Genomic DNA, 17256 nt, shown 5'->3' on the forward strand with positions numbered 1-17256 from the left:
TAGAGAAATGGGAAGATCGGAAAATAAAAATAGCCTTGCAGTGTATTGGTGTAATAGGCAGTGGATCATTTAATACTGGTTTGAGAATATCTATTGTGGTATTGTGTAGTCCATTAATGTAACATTGGGACTCCTGTTCTAAGTGTGGAAGGTGGGAATCAATAGATTTGGTCGCAACAGTTCCTTTCAATGGAATCTACCCATGACAATTGTATTTCTCCAAATGTTTGATATTAGTTTAAACAATAGGTGGGAGGAGATACAGTAGGAAAATAAAGCACACCTCACAATTTCTCCAGAAATTGTACCCTCTCTAGTTACTGTTATATTTGACTAAGTGTACCATTTGTTAGCCATTTATACACCTTTAGCTCATGTGCCAACATGTTTTGCATAATGTTATCGACTGAGCTGGATCCTTCCATCTGGAGCAGAACAGGCCAACCTGATGTCAAAAGACAGCTGACTAGAATAAAGAAATGTCATTAAACTTGACATTCATCATTAAACTGTCATTAAACTAATAAACTTGACAAAATGTAACCAATGTATCCATGTTCACAAGAATAAGTAGGAGTCAGGACAACGAGTTTGAATGCCATTTCATGTCATTCTTTTTCAAGAATCTAGTACAAATGCATACACATACATTTCACCAAAAAACCACATATAACCACTATTGCAATTAACATCCAAATACAAATAAACAATTAAAAAAGAATCAGAAGTTGACTTTCAAGCTTGGGGATGATCACAAGGGGGGGGCACCTTCTCACACAACGCTCTCTCTCTCTCTCTCTCTCTCTCTCTCTCTCTCGCTCTCGCTCTCGCTCTCGCTCTCGCTCTCGCTCTCGCTCTCGCTCTCGCTCTCGCTCTCGCTCTCGCGCTCGCTCTCGCTCTCTCTCGCTCTCTCTCGCTCTCTCTCGCTCACTTTCTCACTCTCTCTCGCTCACTTTCTCACTCTCTCTCGCTCACTTTCTCGCTCTCGCTCACTTTCTCGCTCTCGCTCGCTCTCTCTCGCTCTCTCTCGCTCTCTCTCGCTCGCTCTCGCTCGCTCTCGCTCGCTCTCGCTCGCTCTCGCTCGCTCTCGCTCGCTCTCGCTCGCTCTCTCTCGCTCTCTCTCGCTCTCTCTCGCTCTCTCTCGCTCTCTCTCACTCTCTCTCACTCTCAAGCACACAGACACACTATACTGTACATGGAGTTTTACAGCATCGGGGATGATCACAAGGGGGCACATTCTCACACAACACTCCCTCTTTCTCTCTCTGTCTCTCTCTCCCTCTCTCTCTCTCTCACTCTCTCCCTCTCTCTCCCTCTCTCTCTCTTGCACACAAGCACATAGACACACTATACTGTACATGGAGTTTTATAATACAGCATTGGAGATGTGAAGCTTTAACAAGGGACGTGTGAGGGTGTGATCGCAATAAAAGGAAAGGGGTAACAGCCAAGTGTACACAAAACATATTTCTATACAGTTCAGCCAACGTTACTGTACTCAGTATAAATATTCTTCATCCAAAAGTCAGTGCAGTGCCCTCTGGTCAGGCTTCACCTGCATGGTCCCCTTCATGCCTGGTCAACTTTACACAAGGACCATGCTAGACCTGGTCCACAACTTAACACACAAATCACTTTACATTTGATTTCTCATTTCTGTTTTTCTCTAAGGGTTATGCTAGGTTGAGACCCAGTACCTCAAAGTTCCAGCTGTGAAGTACGAGTTGTTTGAAGGTTGCTTTCCATCGAATTTCCGGATATAAAAAGAGAAATTTGCTGTTCATTTTGAGCGTGTTCAAAGTGTTCATTTTTCTTTTCTCCTGGCTTCCCTTTTCAAAAAGTTCCGTGATGCAGTAGACCTACTGGATTCCCCTGAACAGACACATGGCGAAGACCATGGCAAAGAGCTGTGGACAGAGAAGAACACAGACATTTTATAACATGCAACTAGACTTTTCACCACTAGATGACACTCACACTACAGTTAAAACTCCAGGATATTTTTTCTAAATTGCCATTATTCCGATAAGAAAACAACGTCTTTGTAAGTGGTCGCTAGCAACAAAAGTACGACAGAACGCTAGCAACAAAAAAGTACATACCTCAATCGTCAGCACCACAATGGCTAGTGCTCCAGCCACATAGATGTACAACTCAAAGTAGTCAACCACTGAAGAGTAGCAGCCCTGTAGACAGACAGAGAGAGATACACAGGCTCGCTCAAATTCTCTTTGTCAAGATTAACACAATCATACGCAAAGACAACACTGAACATAGCATCAGAGCCATAATTGAGCGAGCGTCTGAACAATAGCATGTTTGATGGCGTCGCGACGGGTCACCCCTAAGCCTCAATGGCTGTTAATGAGGGCTCTTTGTGTGAAGGGAGGCGACAAAATTCCTTCCGGATATTTCTCATTGTTCCACAGGCTCAAACAACAACAGGTGAGGGAGACCGCAGAGAAGCTCGCCTTCCGCTTTCACTGTAATTATGTTTCCCTCTCAAGGCATTCGTTTACACACATGCAAGCGCACGCGGCTCAGTCTCAAAGATAAACAAAGGCTAATGAACGTGCAACTAGACAGAAATGCTTGCAATGTTGCACGCGACTACCCCAGACACGGTATACAGCATGGATATACACACAGCAATAAGAAGAATCCTTTTTTGAATCTATCACACACACACACACACACGCACACACACGCACACACGCACACACACGCACACACGCGCGTGAACCCCTCGACACTCCAAACATGGAAAAGCACACTAATCAGCCCGAGGAGGAGGGAGCCAGTCCCATGATATCCTCTCTCCAACCACTGTCTTCTGCTCTCATTAAGCTGATAGGAGCAGAGGCTCAGAGAGCCAGTGAAGAGACAGCCCCTCACCTCCCACACAGCCTCTTGCCCCCGGGGCTCCACCGACAGGCCCAGCAAGCCCCTGCTCCAGAACCTACCTTGTTGTTCCGGTACGTCATGTGGCCCGACAGACACTGCTCCTGGCTGATGTAGGCCACGTCTGCAGCCTGGACGCTGCGTTGGCAGCAGGAGACAGGCACTATGTCGTTAGGGTTGATCAGCCGGAAAAGGCTCTCCTTAAAGTCCTCAGGGCTGTTTACCCCGCAGCAGTCAAACTGAGGGGAGGCGAGCAGAGGGAAGAAAGAAAGTAAGATCAAAGTGCCTGTTTGTGTGTGTGTGTGTGTGTGTACTTGACTGTCAATTCTCCAGAACTGTGCGCGCATCATTCCGGCATGATTATTGACCGAAAGGAATCTGTCAATGTTGATGTCTCTGAAGAGGCTGACAAGCTCTTAGGTTTGTCTACAAAAGTCTACGGCTGTTGTGTCTGTGGGGCTGTACAGTGACAGGATATACACTGCCAGCAGCTTTTTGTACTGTGCTGTGCATCAATGCTGGCTTTACCGTGGTCATAATGGCGTTCCATGTGGAGGTGAAAACGTCCGTGTTGTTGTAGCCCTGGTAGTGCCTCTTCAACTCCTTGGTGAAGTACTCTCTGGTCAGCTACGGCAACAACCAACAGGATTTGAGGTTAGAGTCGCCATGGGGACACCCAGGAGTGTTTTGTACAGCATCAGGGAAGGTCATTGGACAGAGGCGAGAGGTTCAACTGCTGCAGAATCAACTTACATGCTCCCGGAATATGAAGGCGAGGATGGCAGCCGCCAACTCTGCCAGGAAGATGAGGAGGATGAGCATGAAGAACTGCGGAGGGCGAGAGAGAGGGAGGGAGGGAGAGTAATGGAGAGTGAGTGTCGGCGAAAGTGGGTGCGAGTCACTAAAAAACAGAATCTGGCTGTCCCTACTTCACTCAGCATTAACTATTCACGAGGCTTGGAACACAAAAGGCCCCAAAGGCAGAATGTTCTTGTCCTCTATTTATTGGACCGGACTCTGTTCCATTTTAGACCTTGTAAGAAAAAAAAAAACCACAAAATCTCTGAACTGAAAAACTAACTTAAGTTCATAATACAAAAAGACCAACATTACAAACCCCTTCACACGCACAAAGCCCACAGCCACAGACAAACACACAGACAAAGCCCACAGCCACACCGTGCCCCACTTACAAACAGCAGCAGACACTTGTTCTCTCGGATGGCTCCGCAGCAGCCCAGGAACCCCAGCAGGAAGAGCATGCCCCCCATGGCCAGGATGATGTACACCCCCGTGAACAGCAGGGGGTTGGCCGCCACGATCTCTCGGAAACCTGTCGGGTCCACCAGCACCCAGACCCCCACCCCCAGGAGGAACGAGCCCCCCAACTAGGAAAGACACACAGAGAGAGAGAGAAAGAGAGAGAGAGAGAGAGAGAGAGAGAGAGAGAGAGAGAGAGAGAGAGAGAGAGAGAGAGAGAGAGAGAGAGAGAGAGAGAGAGAGACAGACAGAGAGTAAAGGAAGGAAGAGTGAAAGAGAAAAAGAGGGAGAAAGAGGGAGAGCAAAATACAAGAAAGAAGGAGAAAGAGGGAGAAAGGGAGACAGGTATATTGAAATTCTGTATTCATAAATGGGTTCCTCTTATAAACTACACAACCACACACTGATTCAATAACAAGCAATGACAGATTACTTTAGTTGAGAAAATCAAGTTCTGTTTGGTATGCTTCAAACACAGATGTGCTATACATAGTAGCCTAGAAAAAGGCAGTGTTAAACACAAAACCCACAGGGTGAGAGATGAGAGAGCCCAGGAGATGAGAAGAGGGGTGAGGGAGAGGTAAAGGGCTGGATATTTGAAACGTCTTAACGCCTCAGTGGGGGGTGGGTTGAGGTAGGCTTCACCCCCATCCTCTACCTGTCAAAGATATCCCCCCCCCCTTCCAACTCCCTCCACCACATTCTCCACTCCCTCTTTCACCAATAACCACCAGGACCAATACTTAACGCCACAAAATCAGTTTTTTCCCTTCCGCTGTTGGCCTCTTCAACAAAGCCAAGGGTCCACACTGACTCTAAATGACTTCCTGCTTAAAACACATTGCATTTACACAATTCTATTTTGTACATTTGTATCTTTTGTAATATTTGTATTTTCATACTGTAATTGGCAACTTATATTTTATTTTATAGCAACTTATATTTTATTTTATTGTACATTTTTATTTAATTCTAATTCCACTTAGTACTGCTAGTTTGTGTACCCTTAGTATAGATAGTCCACATATTTTAATTTTAGGTTCCTATATGTTTAGTGTATGCACCTTCCTGCCAAAGTAAAATCCTTGTCTGTGCAAACTTTCATGGCAAATAAATCCCATTCTGATTCTGATTCATTCAAACGCCATCTCTCATGTCTCAACGGGAGACTTCGACGTGATTAAGAAAAAGGAGGTACATTGGTGTGAACGGAGGGAAGGAGGGAGAGAAGGAAGGAAGGAAGGAAGGGGGGGAAATGAGCCTCCCACTTCTCAGACAATCTCCTTCCTCCTGCCTGAGAAACCTGGGGCTCCTTTCAATGAACGTCACATCATGAACCCGGCAAGCTCTTAGGGGCTGTAGATGGCGGAGGTAGCCATTTCGAGAGCTAGCGTGGGCTTCCGAGACAGAAACGGTCTGAGACGATTACACAAAGTGAGGCTGATAAGTCACACTGGTTGTTGAGTAGTTAAGGATCAGGCTAATCCAACCCGTTGATGCCGTTTCCTGCTCTTGAGCGCCTGAGCGGCTTGGCTCCTGGTACAGAGCGCTGAAACAAAAGAACGCCTCCTCCTCACCCCATCCCCCGAGTGGTCTGCCGTGATGCTATTACCTGTGACTGTGTGATCAGGACGGATAAGCCCAGGTGCCAATCAACACCCTCTATGTGTGTGTGTGTGTAGAAGCTGAAATCTTATCAATAAGGGATCTTAATAGCATCAAGATTGTCTCTGTCTAATGAATTGCAAATGTGCTGTGTGGAAGACGGGAGACATATCAGAAAGAGATAGAAGGAGGGAAGGAGGCAGGAGGGAAGGACACAGGGGGGAAGGACACAGGGGAGAAGGAGGCAGGAGGGAAGGACACGGGGGGGAAGGACACAGGGGGGAAGGACACCGGAGGGAAGGAGAGAAGGCTACTTACAAAGATGAGGAAGTTGAAGACAAACATGAGGTACTTGATGCAGCTGAGACAGTCGCCCTCCATGGCTGTCCCTCTAGCTGAAGCCTCTCCAAGCCCCTGAGGGAAAACACACACACACACAGGTCTGTCAGTTAATGAATTCTGCCAAATACTTGCGCTCACATTCTGACACACACAGTTCAGTTGTTCAATTTCAACTGCCAAAAAAATGTTACACAGAAAACCCCAGCTTATACTTTTTTTTAATGAGTTCCGCCTGTCATATGGACACAACGTTTGACACACACACACACACAAACACACGCCTGTCTCTTCACAAAATCCAATCTCGACAACAAATCCTTACATTGTCCCCTCGGGCATTGAATTCTGCAACCGCAACTCTCTCGAAGCCATCCCTAAAACCTCGATGAAATATTCACTAGGTCTCTCACTGTGACAACCCGTGTCATTTTACTTTTCTACTTAAACTGAAAGACGGACAGAACGTCCCTCAGCCCTCCCTCCCTCCCTCCCCTAAGGTGCGTGTGGTCTGTGTACCTCAGCGCATTTTACGGATCTGAGCCCAGAGACAGGGACAGCAGTGTGCATTATCCTGAAAGCTCGGGCCCTTTAATACAGAGCGTCTCCCTCTTAATGTAATGAGGGCCAGAGGCCCCCCTGTTCCCCCAGGCCATCTCTCCACCTGACACACACTCTCCCTGATGAGAGCCCATCATCCAGGCACCACTCCAACCTAATGAAGGGCACATGGGTGTCCTGTGGCCCCCCCCCCCCATGCCACCCACAGCCTCCTCCTTGATGAAGGCCCCACTAAACCTCCCGTTTATAGAAGGTTGGGGGTACAGTAAGACAATACAGCTGAAGGGAACACATAACCTGTGTCCTCTCTCTACATAATACTATCTTAGGCCATAAAGGCAAGCAACCCATCTGTAATAAAAAATAAAAAAAGACTTGGAGGAAGTCACTTGGCTGGCATGCTTATTATTTTTTGTCTGGGAAGCTGATTATGTACAGCCTAAGGGACATTCTGGAAACAGACACTTCTATCATGTGGCTGCTGGAGAGATAGATCTGGGCTTCTGGGCACATCCACCCAGCCAAGCTCTGAAACAAAACCTAAAATGTCTTCCTTTCACCTCCTCTTCCTTTTTCGGGCATCCCAGTGTGTGATCCTGACAGTCTTCTGGCAGTCTTTCCCTTCTGCCTGTATCTGCTGTGAGATGACTGCCCTGGGCAGTCTGCTCTGAGGCCAGCTCTGAGACTGGGGGTTAAGGCTGGGGCACTATCGACCCCGGCTTTCACTCCTCTCAGGTGAGGCAGGACCCAGCAGGCTGCCTCAGCCCTTCAGCTGTGAAATAACCTTGATTCCCTTTAACCAGACAGCTTTCAGTCTCAAGGATTCCCATTTGTGCAGGTCAAGAGAGCCAGAGACTGGGCGATGGACCAAGCATGCAGAAGGGAGGGTTTCTCTGCTGCGTGAGGGGCGGGAACTAGTTTGACAGGTTTTTTTTACCTCCCCCCCATCTCTTCTCATCAGAGCTCCACTGCTCTTTTACATTTATTTTCCTCCCCTCCTCTGACTTAGGGAAATTGATTTAGAGCTGTGGTTAAATACCGCCGTTCAATCATAATGATACGCTTAGGTATTGATCATACCTCCCCGTATTTCTATGGGAGCCGCTGGCATCCTTGGGGAGAGTGAGGATTTTAATTACCCCCCCCCTTCCCCTGTCTAACACCCCCTCCCCCGAAAAGGCCTAATGAGGGCACATGAGTCTTAATTGAGATTTGCATAAATTACAGCTCACAGGGAAAGTGTTAGAGGTGCGTCTCTCCCCTCATCCCCCCATCTCCTGCTGTTCAATCCGGGGCCCCTACAATGAGGGGAAAGAACCCATTCAAAATTGGAGCGAGGAATGGAGAGAAGGAGGAAGAGGGGGGGGGGGGCATGGCTGGAAAGGCCCTTGGCTCTCGAAGTGTGTCTGAAACTCCAAACAAAATGTCAGATTTCTCTCCCAGCAGTGCCCCCCCCATCCCAACACCAACCTCTTTCTCAGGGTCAAACCCCTCTTAGATCTACAGCCAATGTTCCCTTTCTGTATTCAAATGCATCCCTTGTTTAAAAAAAAGAAAAGCGTGGAGCTTGGGGACTGAGTCAGGGATCTGAGTAACAGGCCCAGGCAGCCCCAGCAGCAGCCCTGGATAAATCACACTGCCACAGGACCCAGGAGAAAGTGCAGAATAAACAAACTCGCTCTTTCCCATGACTCCCCGGAGGGATCACATCCTCATCGATCACCATGGAGCCCTGGGGACCAGGCCTGCTAAGGTTCAGTGAGCATCTTGCGGCAGTACCGACTTCCACGGACATGAAAGCAGTGTTGGCTCCCAGGAGCCCCGCTAAGACAGTTAACTAGTGGACCGAGAAGGGAGGGCTCTACACAGCCATGGCTCCTGAAGCCTCAAGCAAACAAAAAACAGCCCCTGATAAATGCCGGGCAGAAAATAGAAGTGGTTGCGGTGCGATCGATGCAGACGGGAGAATAACATGTTCTCTGTCTGACGAGCCTAGCGCGCCAGTCTGTGCCTGGAGGTATTTGCCAGTTAACGGCAGCTTGGTCTGCCACCAGAGCTCTCTCTCTCGTTACCAACATCATAAAAATGTCACGCAGCGCTGGATTCATCTCAGAGCCATATTTACTGTATGTGGTTACTGGTCCGGGGCCAGTTTGTCTGTTTACTCTCAAAGTGGTTAAGGATTAGCCTGGAGTGTTAAGAACTGATCCCAATTCAGCTCCTAACAGTAACGAGAGGACTGCAATCCCACATGACCTACATTCTCCCCAATCAGGAGCAGGGTTACTGGGGGCAATGGGCCCAAACCAATCCTCCACAGCTCCTAAAGTTGCTAGGAGGGGTGGGGAGGGCCGGGCCGGGCTAAAGAGTCCACACCATCGACATGTCGACAGTCCGGTCAGCGAACGCTTATTCGAAGATAAGGAAGACGCTGGACAGAACACATCTCCTGTTAAAATAGAAACATCCTTGGGTGATTCTCCTTGGGAGTTGACACTTTCAGCACGATTAATGAAGTGACTAAGTGGCCGAGCCAACAGGGTACTCCCTTATCCCCTCACCAGCCACCGGGACAAATGGATTAGGACAAGGACACTGTGTCTTCACCCAGGCTCCCCCTCCTCAAAGCCACCCTCAAAAGTAACCGTGTGCCCGCTTACCAAATCATCATTAGTGCCTCAGACACTGCTGAGATCATGAGGGTTGGAACTTGACCCCGTTTAAATGTCACGACTCCCCAAACTGATCTCCCTTAATTGACCCCCGGGGAGGATGGAAATTGTCCCACTAGACTAATAGTGTAGCTGTAGGCGGCCGCAGATGGTCTGGTCTGTATAGACTGACCCCTGAGGCCACTAATACCCCACCCCCGCCCCCACCCCCACACCAACACCGACAGTACACACCCTCTGACAGACAAACTCCGGGAACACACACGCGCGCATGTCAAATCACCCTTCGTCTCAATTAAAAAGCCATTTTCGTTTCTCTCGGTGACTACCCCAAATGAGTCTCAGCAAGCAAACAGCCCAAAATGAGAGCGAGGACGGACTCTTCCGCCGGAGCGCCGGGCTCCCTGGAGGCCCGTCAGGTCCCTTAATGAACCTCCAATTAGGAGGGAATGAGTCCTGGGCTGTGCTGTCACACTGAGGGGCTTTGAAGTGAGCTGAATGCCAAGCAGTGAGTATCTACAGGACTGTGCTTCTGTGGAGGGCACGCCGCTCGCAGACATCGAGGAAGGCAAAAGCTAACAAACGCAGATGTCAGTGTTCTAGTCGCATGCTGTACATAACTCTGGTGCTGACAACCTCCAGAGTGTTGGCTTGGCACCCGCTCAGGGCAACAAAAAAAACTATTCTCAGATTTTTATCCTCAAAACGGTGCCATGTGATATGGTGGGAAGATAGTTAGCAACCATCCCAGGGTCAAACTACTGTTCAGCCCTCGGGCAAGGTGCTTTAATTGGTTCAAAATATACAGGGTGCCTGTAAATCCAGACCGTTCACGAGGAAGAGTGGGTGGTCTATGATGAATTTCACATCTTAGCGGAACCAGCAGGGAACTCGCATGAATTGATCTCCCGTGTCCAATTAGAATTTCAAGCAGGATCAGTTCTCTGCCGGGCCTCTGGGAGGCGCTCTCTGTGTTTACGGACTGGAGTTCTTCTACAGCCTTGGGGTCAGTGGTCCTCTGACCAGGCAGCTGACTCACACATGAACAATAGTCGGATGAGCTCCAAAAGGCCCCAGTTAGGACGAACAGGGAGCCAGATGCAGCCAGACCCTGTGCCGTCAATCGTCCTACAGGCCACTATCTGAAGAGCCCAGCTGGACTCCCATTCCAACTCTCCCCTATAAACTAGTCACCTTTCTTCATCCGATAAAGAAACCAGATAAGGAGAGATGGTGAACACGGGGAAGACAGTCAAGTGCCTGCTTTCCCATTGCCTCTTGGCTGCACTCCATTGGAAGGACATGTGGTTGAAGGGGGAGGAGGGAGGGGAGGGAGGAGGAGGGAGGGGAGGGAGGGCGGAGGAGGGAGGGGAGGGGGGAGGAGGGAGGAGAGGGCAGAAGATCTTGGCTGATATCTCTCCACAGCGTGATCCCTCCAGATTCTCCTGCAGAAACACTACAGAGCAGCAGAGAGCCTCGCATTAAACGTACGTGTGAGTGTGAGTGTGAGTGTGTGTGAGTGTGTGAGTGTGAGTGTGAGTGTGTGTGTGTGTGTGTGTGTGTGAGAGTGTGTGTGAGTGTGAGAGTGTGTGTGAGTGTGTGTGTGTGTGTGTGTGTGTGAGTGTGTGTGTGAGTGTGTGAGTGTGTGAGTGTGTGAGTGTGTGTGTGTGTAAGTGTGTAAGTGTGTGTGTGTGTGTGTCAGCACCTCGATCTGGCTGAGCGAAGACCCTAACCGGCTCTGGGAGGACGGATCGATAGCGAGCTGGGGCGGACGGTGGATGGATCATCGATCCCCCTCCCCCAGAGCTTCCCCCCCCCCCCCGTCAGCGAGAGCATGCGGTCAGGGAGCAACAATGAACACATAAACACTTCTCCTAGCCGCCTGTTAGGACTCAAAGAGGGGTTTCCCAGGGGACGCTGGGGAGCAGAGAGATGGACACCCACTGGGGCTTTCCATGAAAATGAGCCGTAACTCAATTTAAGGCCTTTGCATTAAGTAATAAGTGTGATGACAATGGGAGAGATTATCTCCGCCTAACGTAAGACCATTTGAACCATAAAGCTCAGGGAATGTCTGAGTCATACTGGATCAAATTCATTTAGAGACGCAAACCATTACTTCTGCATCTCATTTGACCAAGTCATAAAATCCCAATTATTATAAAAAAGTGTCAAATATACTTGAAGGATCCTTAAGGAGCCTTTGTTTGAATGTACTTTGGAGAAATGATGAACAAACAAAAGGAACAAGAGGGGAATAAGGGCGAGCAAGCTCTTGATCATTGTTAGAAGGAGATACTAATATTCGTCCGAGTGGGAAAACAAAAGAATAAGGGATGAATAAATTATAATGTTGTCATAAAAGACAAAACATGAATGCTGCTATAAAAGACCCCTTGATGTCATATCAAGCCCAGTGACATCGCAACACCGTGGTTGGTTGGGTGTAGTCAGATTCTCGCAGGGGAGTCTCTAGCCAACCCCAAAATGAACATGTGATCTCCTTGCACGAACCTATGGAACCGTGAGACCCAGAGAGTGACTTGGGTCGCAGACGAGATAGTAGATGCGGGTTGATCCGAAGGCAGGTCAGCACTGCGCGCGCACACATACTCGTTGTGAGCCCCACGATCATTCAACATACTCACTGCAAACAAGGTTCTAGGAGAGGGTCAAAAAGTATTCAATTTTCCAGTACATTGTTCTGAATACAATGATGGTTTTCATCACACTGTTGTACATGAAAACACATTGACTTCGCAGCTGGTATTTATGGAAGTAGACAATGGCACCCCTATCTCCAATGGACGTACACCCACACATACCTGCGCTCACACACGTCACCACACACACAAAAACAAACACAAAAACGGTCTCTCCCTCCATTTCCCTGCTTTCTCTCTCTCAAACACACACACACACACACACACACACACACACACACACACACACACACACACACACACACACACACACACACACACACACACACACACACACACACACACACACACACACACACACACACACACACACACACACACACACACACACACGTTAATCCATCCCCCTGTTGTCAAGCTCTCAGCAGGTGCCTTGTTTGGACAGAGACAAGTTACAGAAAGGTAAGCAGAGTACTGCGCAGTAAAACCGAAACGACTCCCAGTTCTTCTTTGGTCAGACCCAAATGTGCACAGTGAGACACATAGACACATCCTTCTGAGGAACACGCAAAACACTTTCTGAGACAAGTGTGTGTGCGCGGCGTAAAAAGGACATCAGTTTCCTTGGTTACCAGGATGTGGGGGGATGTGTGTGTGTGTGGGTGGGGTGGGGTGGGGTGGGGGGGCGGGTTGTGGAGGAAAGTGGCCTTTTGTGTGCTGGCCAGTTTGGAATATCCACTTAGGCCTAGTTCCTGTTCCCCACAAACAGAGCTGAGCAGAACACTCGGGGGTCGGAGGACAGCCTGAACAACCATTTGTCTAATGAGGACTCACTCAGGGCCGGTTACAAGGCCATATGTTAGAGGTCCCAAAGCCCCCATGCCTGGACTCTGTTTACTCACGGCTCTGCTCCAGCACTCCCGAGCTGCCTGATTCCAAAGGTACACAAAGCTTAGAAGAGGCGGATCAAAAACCAATAAAAGAAAGAGAAAAAAAAAAGCAAAACAACAGCAAAGCCTAATTGTGCACCGGGCTGAGGTTACACTGAATATTTATTCTAAGATCAAAAGCAAAGCCAGAGGAATGTGTGTGTGTGTGTGTGTGTGTGTGTGAGGGAGAGAGAGAGATGGGGGGTGGTGCACACATGTTCGAGTGAGACGCTCAGAGGAAGATGTCCACCAACATTTGAGGCCCCACAGCACATATGCTATCTCACCACTCATGTAAATAAATGAGAATATATGTGTGTGTGTTTTTGTTTGTGATTGTGTGTGTGTGTGTGTGTAAACGTGCGCATGCACGTCTACGTGTCAGAGGTTCGTGCCTTGTTAATGTTCCTCAACCAATAAGCTGCCACTGCAGAAGCCTGGAAGAGCATGTGCTTGGATATTAATGTGACAAGGGGGCTTATGCTTAATACATTGACACCATTACTTGGCAAAAAGATCTACAAAAGAACTGAGCTTTGGTGTTTTGGGTGTTGCAGTCCAAAAACACCCATAGGAAACGTGTATTTGTGTATTCCCCGCACACAGCACTGAGAACCACTGAAAACCAGATATATCAAGAAACAAGCAGCCTCTTTGTTTGTTTGGTAAAGAAGCACCTTTAAAAGTGACGTGTCTCTGTGTCGTTGTTGTGCCTCCGTCTGAAGTCCCCTTTCACCTCTCGATCCAAGCACATCTGCCTCCCCTGCGTGCTCTGAATACGAACGCGGATCTCAATGCAAATCAGGCCATCACAGAGACCAGGCTGCTGCAAGCCAAGTGGTGGAACAGAAAGCTCTGTGGGCTGAGTGCGAGCTGGGCTGTGTGCGAGACCTCTGGCCCCTCTGGGCAACAAAGGCTGGGGAGCCTCTGCAGTGTGAACGCCGACGAACGCGAGGCTGTCAACCAGTTTTTTTTTTTTCTCCCTGTTGTTTCCTTCCCACTTTACCAAGGTTCTGTTAGAGATGACTCACGTTGTGTGGTGAAAAGTAGGCCTGAAAGACGCTGCTCTCAGCATGGGGCCTGAATACCACCCCAGCACCAACACACACAGGGAGAAGTGATGTAAGCTGCGCATTTCTGGGAGGGGGGAAATGGGGAGGAGTGGGTGGGTTTGAGAATGGGTGGGGGGAAAAAAAGCTTTTTGATTTTTCCGGTTTTAGATGAACGCCTTCGTCTAAATTGCCGGAACCACGTGGAGGGGTTCACAGTTTGCCCATAGACGTGAACGGATGAAGTTACGTTACCATGGGTAACCGTTGATGACCTTTTCGTCGTTCAGGTGTGGCTGGAGTTCTCTCTGGTTCCTCTCCTCTCCTGTTGTCATGAGCTGTGGAGACAGAAACACAGACACGGGTCAAGCGGGGGCGCCAGAGAGACGGACCTGCTCGCATCGTTAGCGTCCCTGCGTGGGAAGCCGCTACGACGACTACAAACCCATTTCCGAACAACAACATCTGGGTATTAAGATAGAATTGACGATCTATTATTTATTACACGCTCCCCTGTGGTGAGCCAATACGACATTTCGCTGGCGTATTACTTATTTGAATATTCCACTGCTCAGCCGGAGGGCTAAATTAATAGTAACGGTGTAAAAAAAGACGGAAAAAAGAAGCCTGATTGTAGCTATCCGTTGCATTCAGTCAGGTAAAAAAGTAATGCCTACTGTTAAGTATTGTGATCTGTGGACCATTCTTCTTGGCTAATTACCATGTATCACTGAGCCTCACGTTCACTGCTCTCTCCCTGTGCGGCCCCTGATGCTAACCTTGAGCATATACATTATTCATGGAGAACAGAATACTATACTAATTACATGTTGCTGGTTGAACTGTCAATGTGGATCTCCAGCAGAGTGTAGCTAACGAACCTAAATGCTTTAAACTTTTACTGTTTTCCTATAGCTGAAAATACTGAAATGGCAGCGAGAGGCTAATTAAACTGCTGGTATTGTTGCTTCAACTAACACACAAAAAATATAAAAGGAAGATAAAAAGAATGTGTCAGCTGCAGAGCTATTCTGACTGACTTTGTATTGAATTTCAAAAGTACTGGCAGTGACAACTAGGTCTATCAAATATGAAGAACTGTCAATGGTGACGATCAGCTTTTCCAGCTGCTTATTTCAGACAGAGTGTTCCTAACCCTGACAGGAAAGGGAATAGAGAATTTCCCTCGAGTGTTGAGACAGGGATCCAGAAGACTACCTTCATCAACACCATATTGCCACCCGGCTCCCGACTCACAGAGACACAGCTGACGGCGCCAGCACCCCCCCCTCCCCCATCTAGACCTGCACTGTGATTACATCGAGCAGACGCAATCAAACCCTGAGTGGGATAGGACTGAAGCTGAGAGGCGCACTGTAATGACACACTCTCATCACAAGGCCCAAGGTTCACACATGACTACAGAAAAAAACAGAGGATCAATAACACATCCGCGTAGACCGAAGCACAGCATTTGGTACCTCTGACAAAGTACTATACTCCACTTGTCTATATAATAACATGATCAAATATGATCGTATTTGTGTTTGGTGGGGGAAATAATGATTTTGTGTTACTTCTCAGCCAAGAAGTCTCAGCTCTCCCTCCAGCATGTGACTTAGACAGTCCATTAGAACAAGCGCAGACACACTTGTAGCTGTCATCCTGAGGGTTATAATCTTGTATTATGAAAGACCATGGTCTCATTGTGTCCTCCTCCTCATCCTGTGGCAGAGAATCCTCTTCGGAGCCTGTGTTTAGAGAGCTATTAGCGGGGGGAGAGCAACACAGGCGAGGGGCTGCATTATTCCCACCCCCCCACCCCCGTTTCCATGGTAACCCACACAGGGGAAAGTGGAGCACCAATAGGATGGCGGGGGTGGTGGTGGTGGGGGAGGGGGGGGTTGGTTGTTGGGGGGGGGGGGGGGGGGGGGGGGGGCTTGACGATATCAGGGGTGGGAGGGTGAAGAGAGAGAGAGAGAGAAGCTCGACAATGGGAGAGCCCCTCGCGGGAGAGCAGAAAGGCCAGGCCGTCAGAGGCTCTGTCGGAGCTGGAGAGAAAGACTCCACATCAGACAATGAGCCTCATCTGCATCCGCTTTCACGGAAATCCCTCTCATTCTCCAGTCGCTGACATTTCGTCTCGAACCGCAGCACGTGCGATCCAAACACCCCCGCGGCTACTTGATGGGTCTACGGTGACGTTTTGGGGCTTTGGTCTGGGTAACTGCGACAGTATCCAGGGGTTCATCTTCCACTCAGGTTTCAGTAGTTCTACCCCATCTGTGCCGGAGAAGCGCAACTTGACAACATCTGCCCGCTTCTTCAAGAGTTTAGGATACGCTCATTGAAAGGTCATAGGTCAGATAGCACAGATACAACAGGAAGTAATAACCTTAAAAAGATTTCCATTTTACTGTCGCACGTCCTTGTCCTCCCACACCGCCTGGGACCGCCCAACCCTGGTAACCCTGGCAACCCTAGCTACAGGTCATCCTGTAGGTCAAAACACAGCAGGTCCACTTGATGAGACACACTTCCTTTGGATATGGGAAATGGACCAGGAAGTGAGAGAGAGGAAGTGACAAGCTACACTCCACAGCAGGACGCAACCTATAGCAAACCAAACTTCACTCTATCCTCTCTCTCAACATTCAATAAAACTGCATCAAAACACTAATATGAAGATCTGCCTCCTATACTAATCTACAAGCCTATCTTCACTGATCTACAGACTCGTGCTGACAGCCTCCATATATACCGGTTCTTTCTCTCAGATCTTAGATGCGAGTGAGAGAGGGCAAGCGCTACGGGCTATATTTCCTCTGGACGTCTGCTTTAATGAAGTGAGTCAGACTTATCGCCTAAGCCAATCCAGATTTATTGATCTGGCTGACACTGCGAGTCAGCCGCTTGGGAACCAGATAAGCTACTGAGAGACAATCCTTCCTCTGATCACAAAGGATCAAACAGATCACTCAGCCCAGTCACTGGCCAAGGTTGAAATAGGGTCCTCTGCATTTGAGGCAAAATGAACTGGGCTTCGATTTGTATTCAGTGATGCAGTACACACACTCGCCCCAACTAAATGATTTAGAATGACTCGCAACACTGTCCTAAGGTCTTTGCCGTGTTAACGGTTTAGGGTGAAATGGAATCCCGGTAGGAACGTGGCCCCTGAAAGTGTGCTTGGGAGGGTGTGATTCTGACGCTGATTGAAGCTGACGTGAACCTCCACCTCTCTTCAAGCTGCAGGCAGACATTACCCAGGCTTCCA

The 17256-nt window shown here is 48.6% G+C and overlaps 1 protein-coding gene across 1 annotated transcript in view; it reads right to left on the reverse strand.

The window, feature by feature from the left end:
* Positions 1-812: 812 nt before the first annotated feature.
* Positions 813-17256, reverse strand: part of tspan18b (tetraspanin 18b) — a 29695-nt gene continuing 13251 nt past the window's right edge. The window contains exons 2-9 of the mRNA XM_084672600.1: positions 14235-14317; positions 6085-6180; positions 4095-4289; positions 3655-3729; positions 3430-3528; positions 2964-3140; positions 2103-2186; positions 813-1907 (exon numbers count right to left, since the gene is read on the reverse strand). Of these exons, the coding sequence (XP_084528726.1) occupies positions 1860-1907; positions 2103-2186; positions 2964-3140; positions 3430-3528; positions 3655-3729; positions 4095-4289; positions 6085-6180; positions 14235-14237 (777 nt within the window). The 5' untranslated portion in view covers positions 14238-14317 and the 3' untranslated portion in view covers positions 813-1859. The remainder of the gene's footprint in view (positions 1908-2102; positions 2187-2963; positions 3141-3429; positions 3529-3654; positions 3730-4094; positions 4290-6084; positions 6181-14234; positions 14318-17256) is intronic.

The sequence above is a fragment of the Hypomesus nipponensis genome, chromosome 14 (assembly GCF_054491055.1).
Source record: "Hypomesus nipponensis isolate SF chromosome 14, ASM5449105v1, whole genome shotgun sequence".
NCBI classification, from domain to species: Eukaryota; Metazoa; Chordata; class Actinopteri; order Osmeriformes; family Osmeridae; genus Hypomesus; species Hypomesus nipponensis.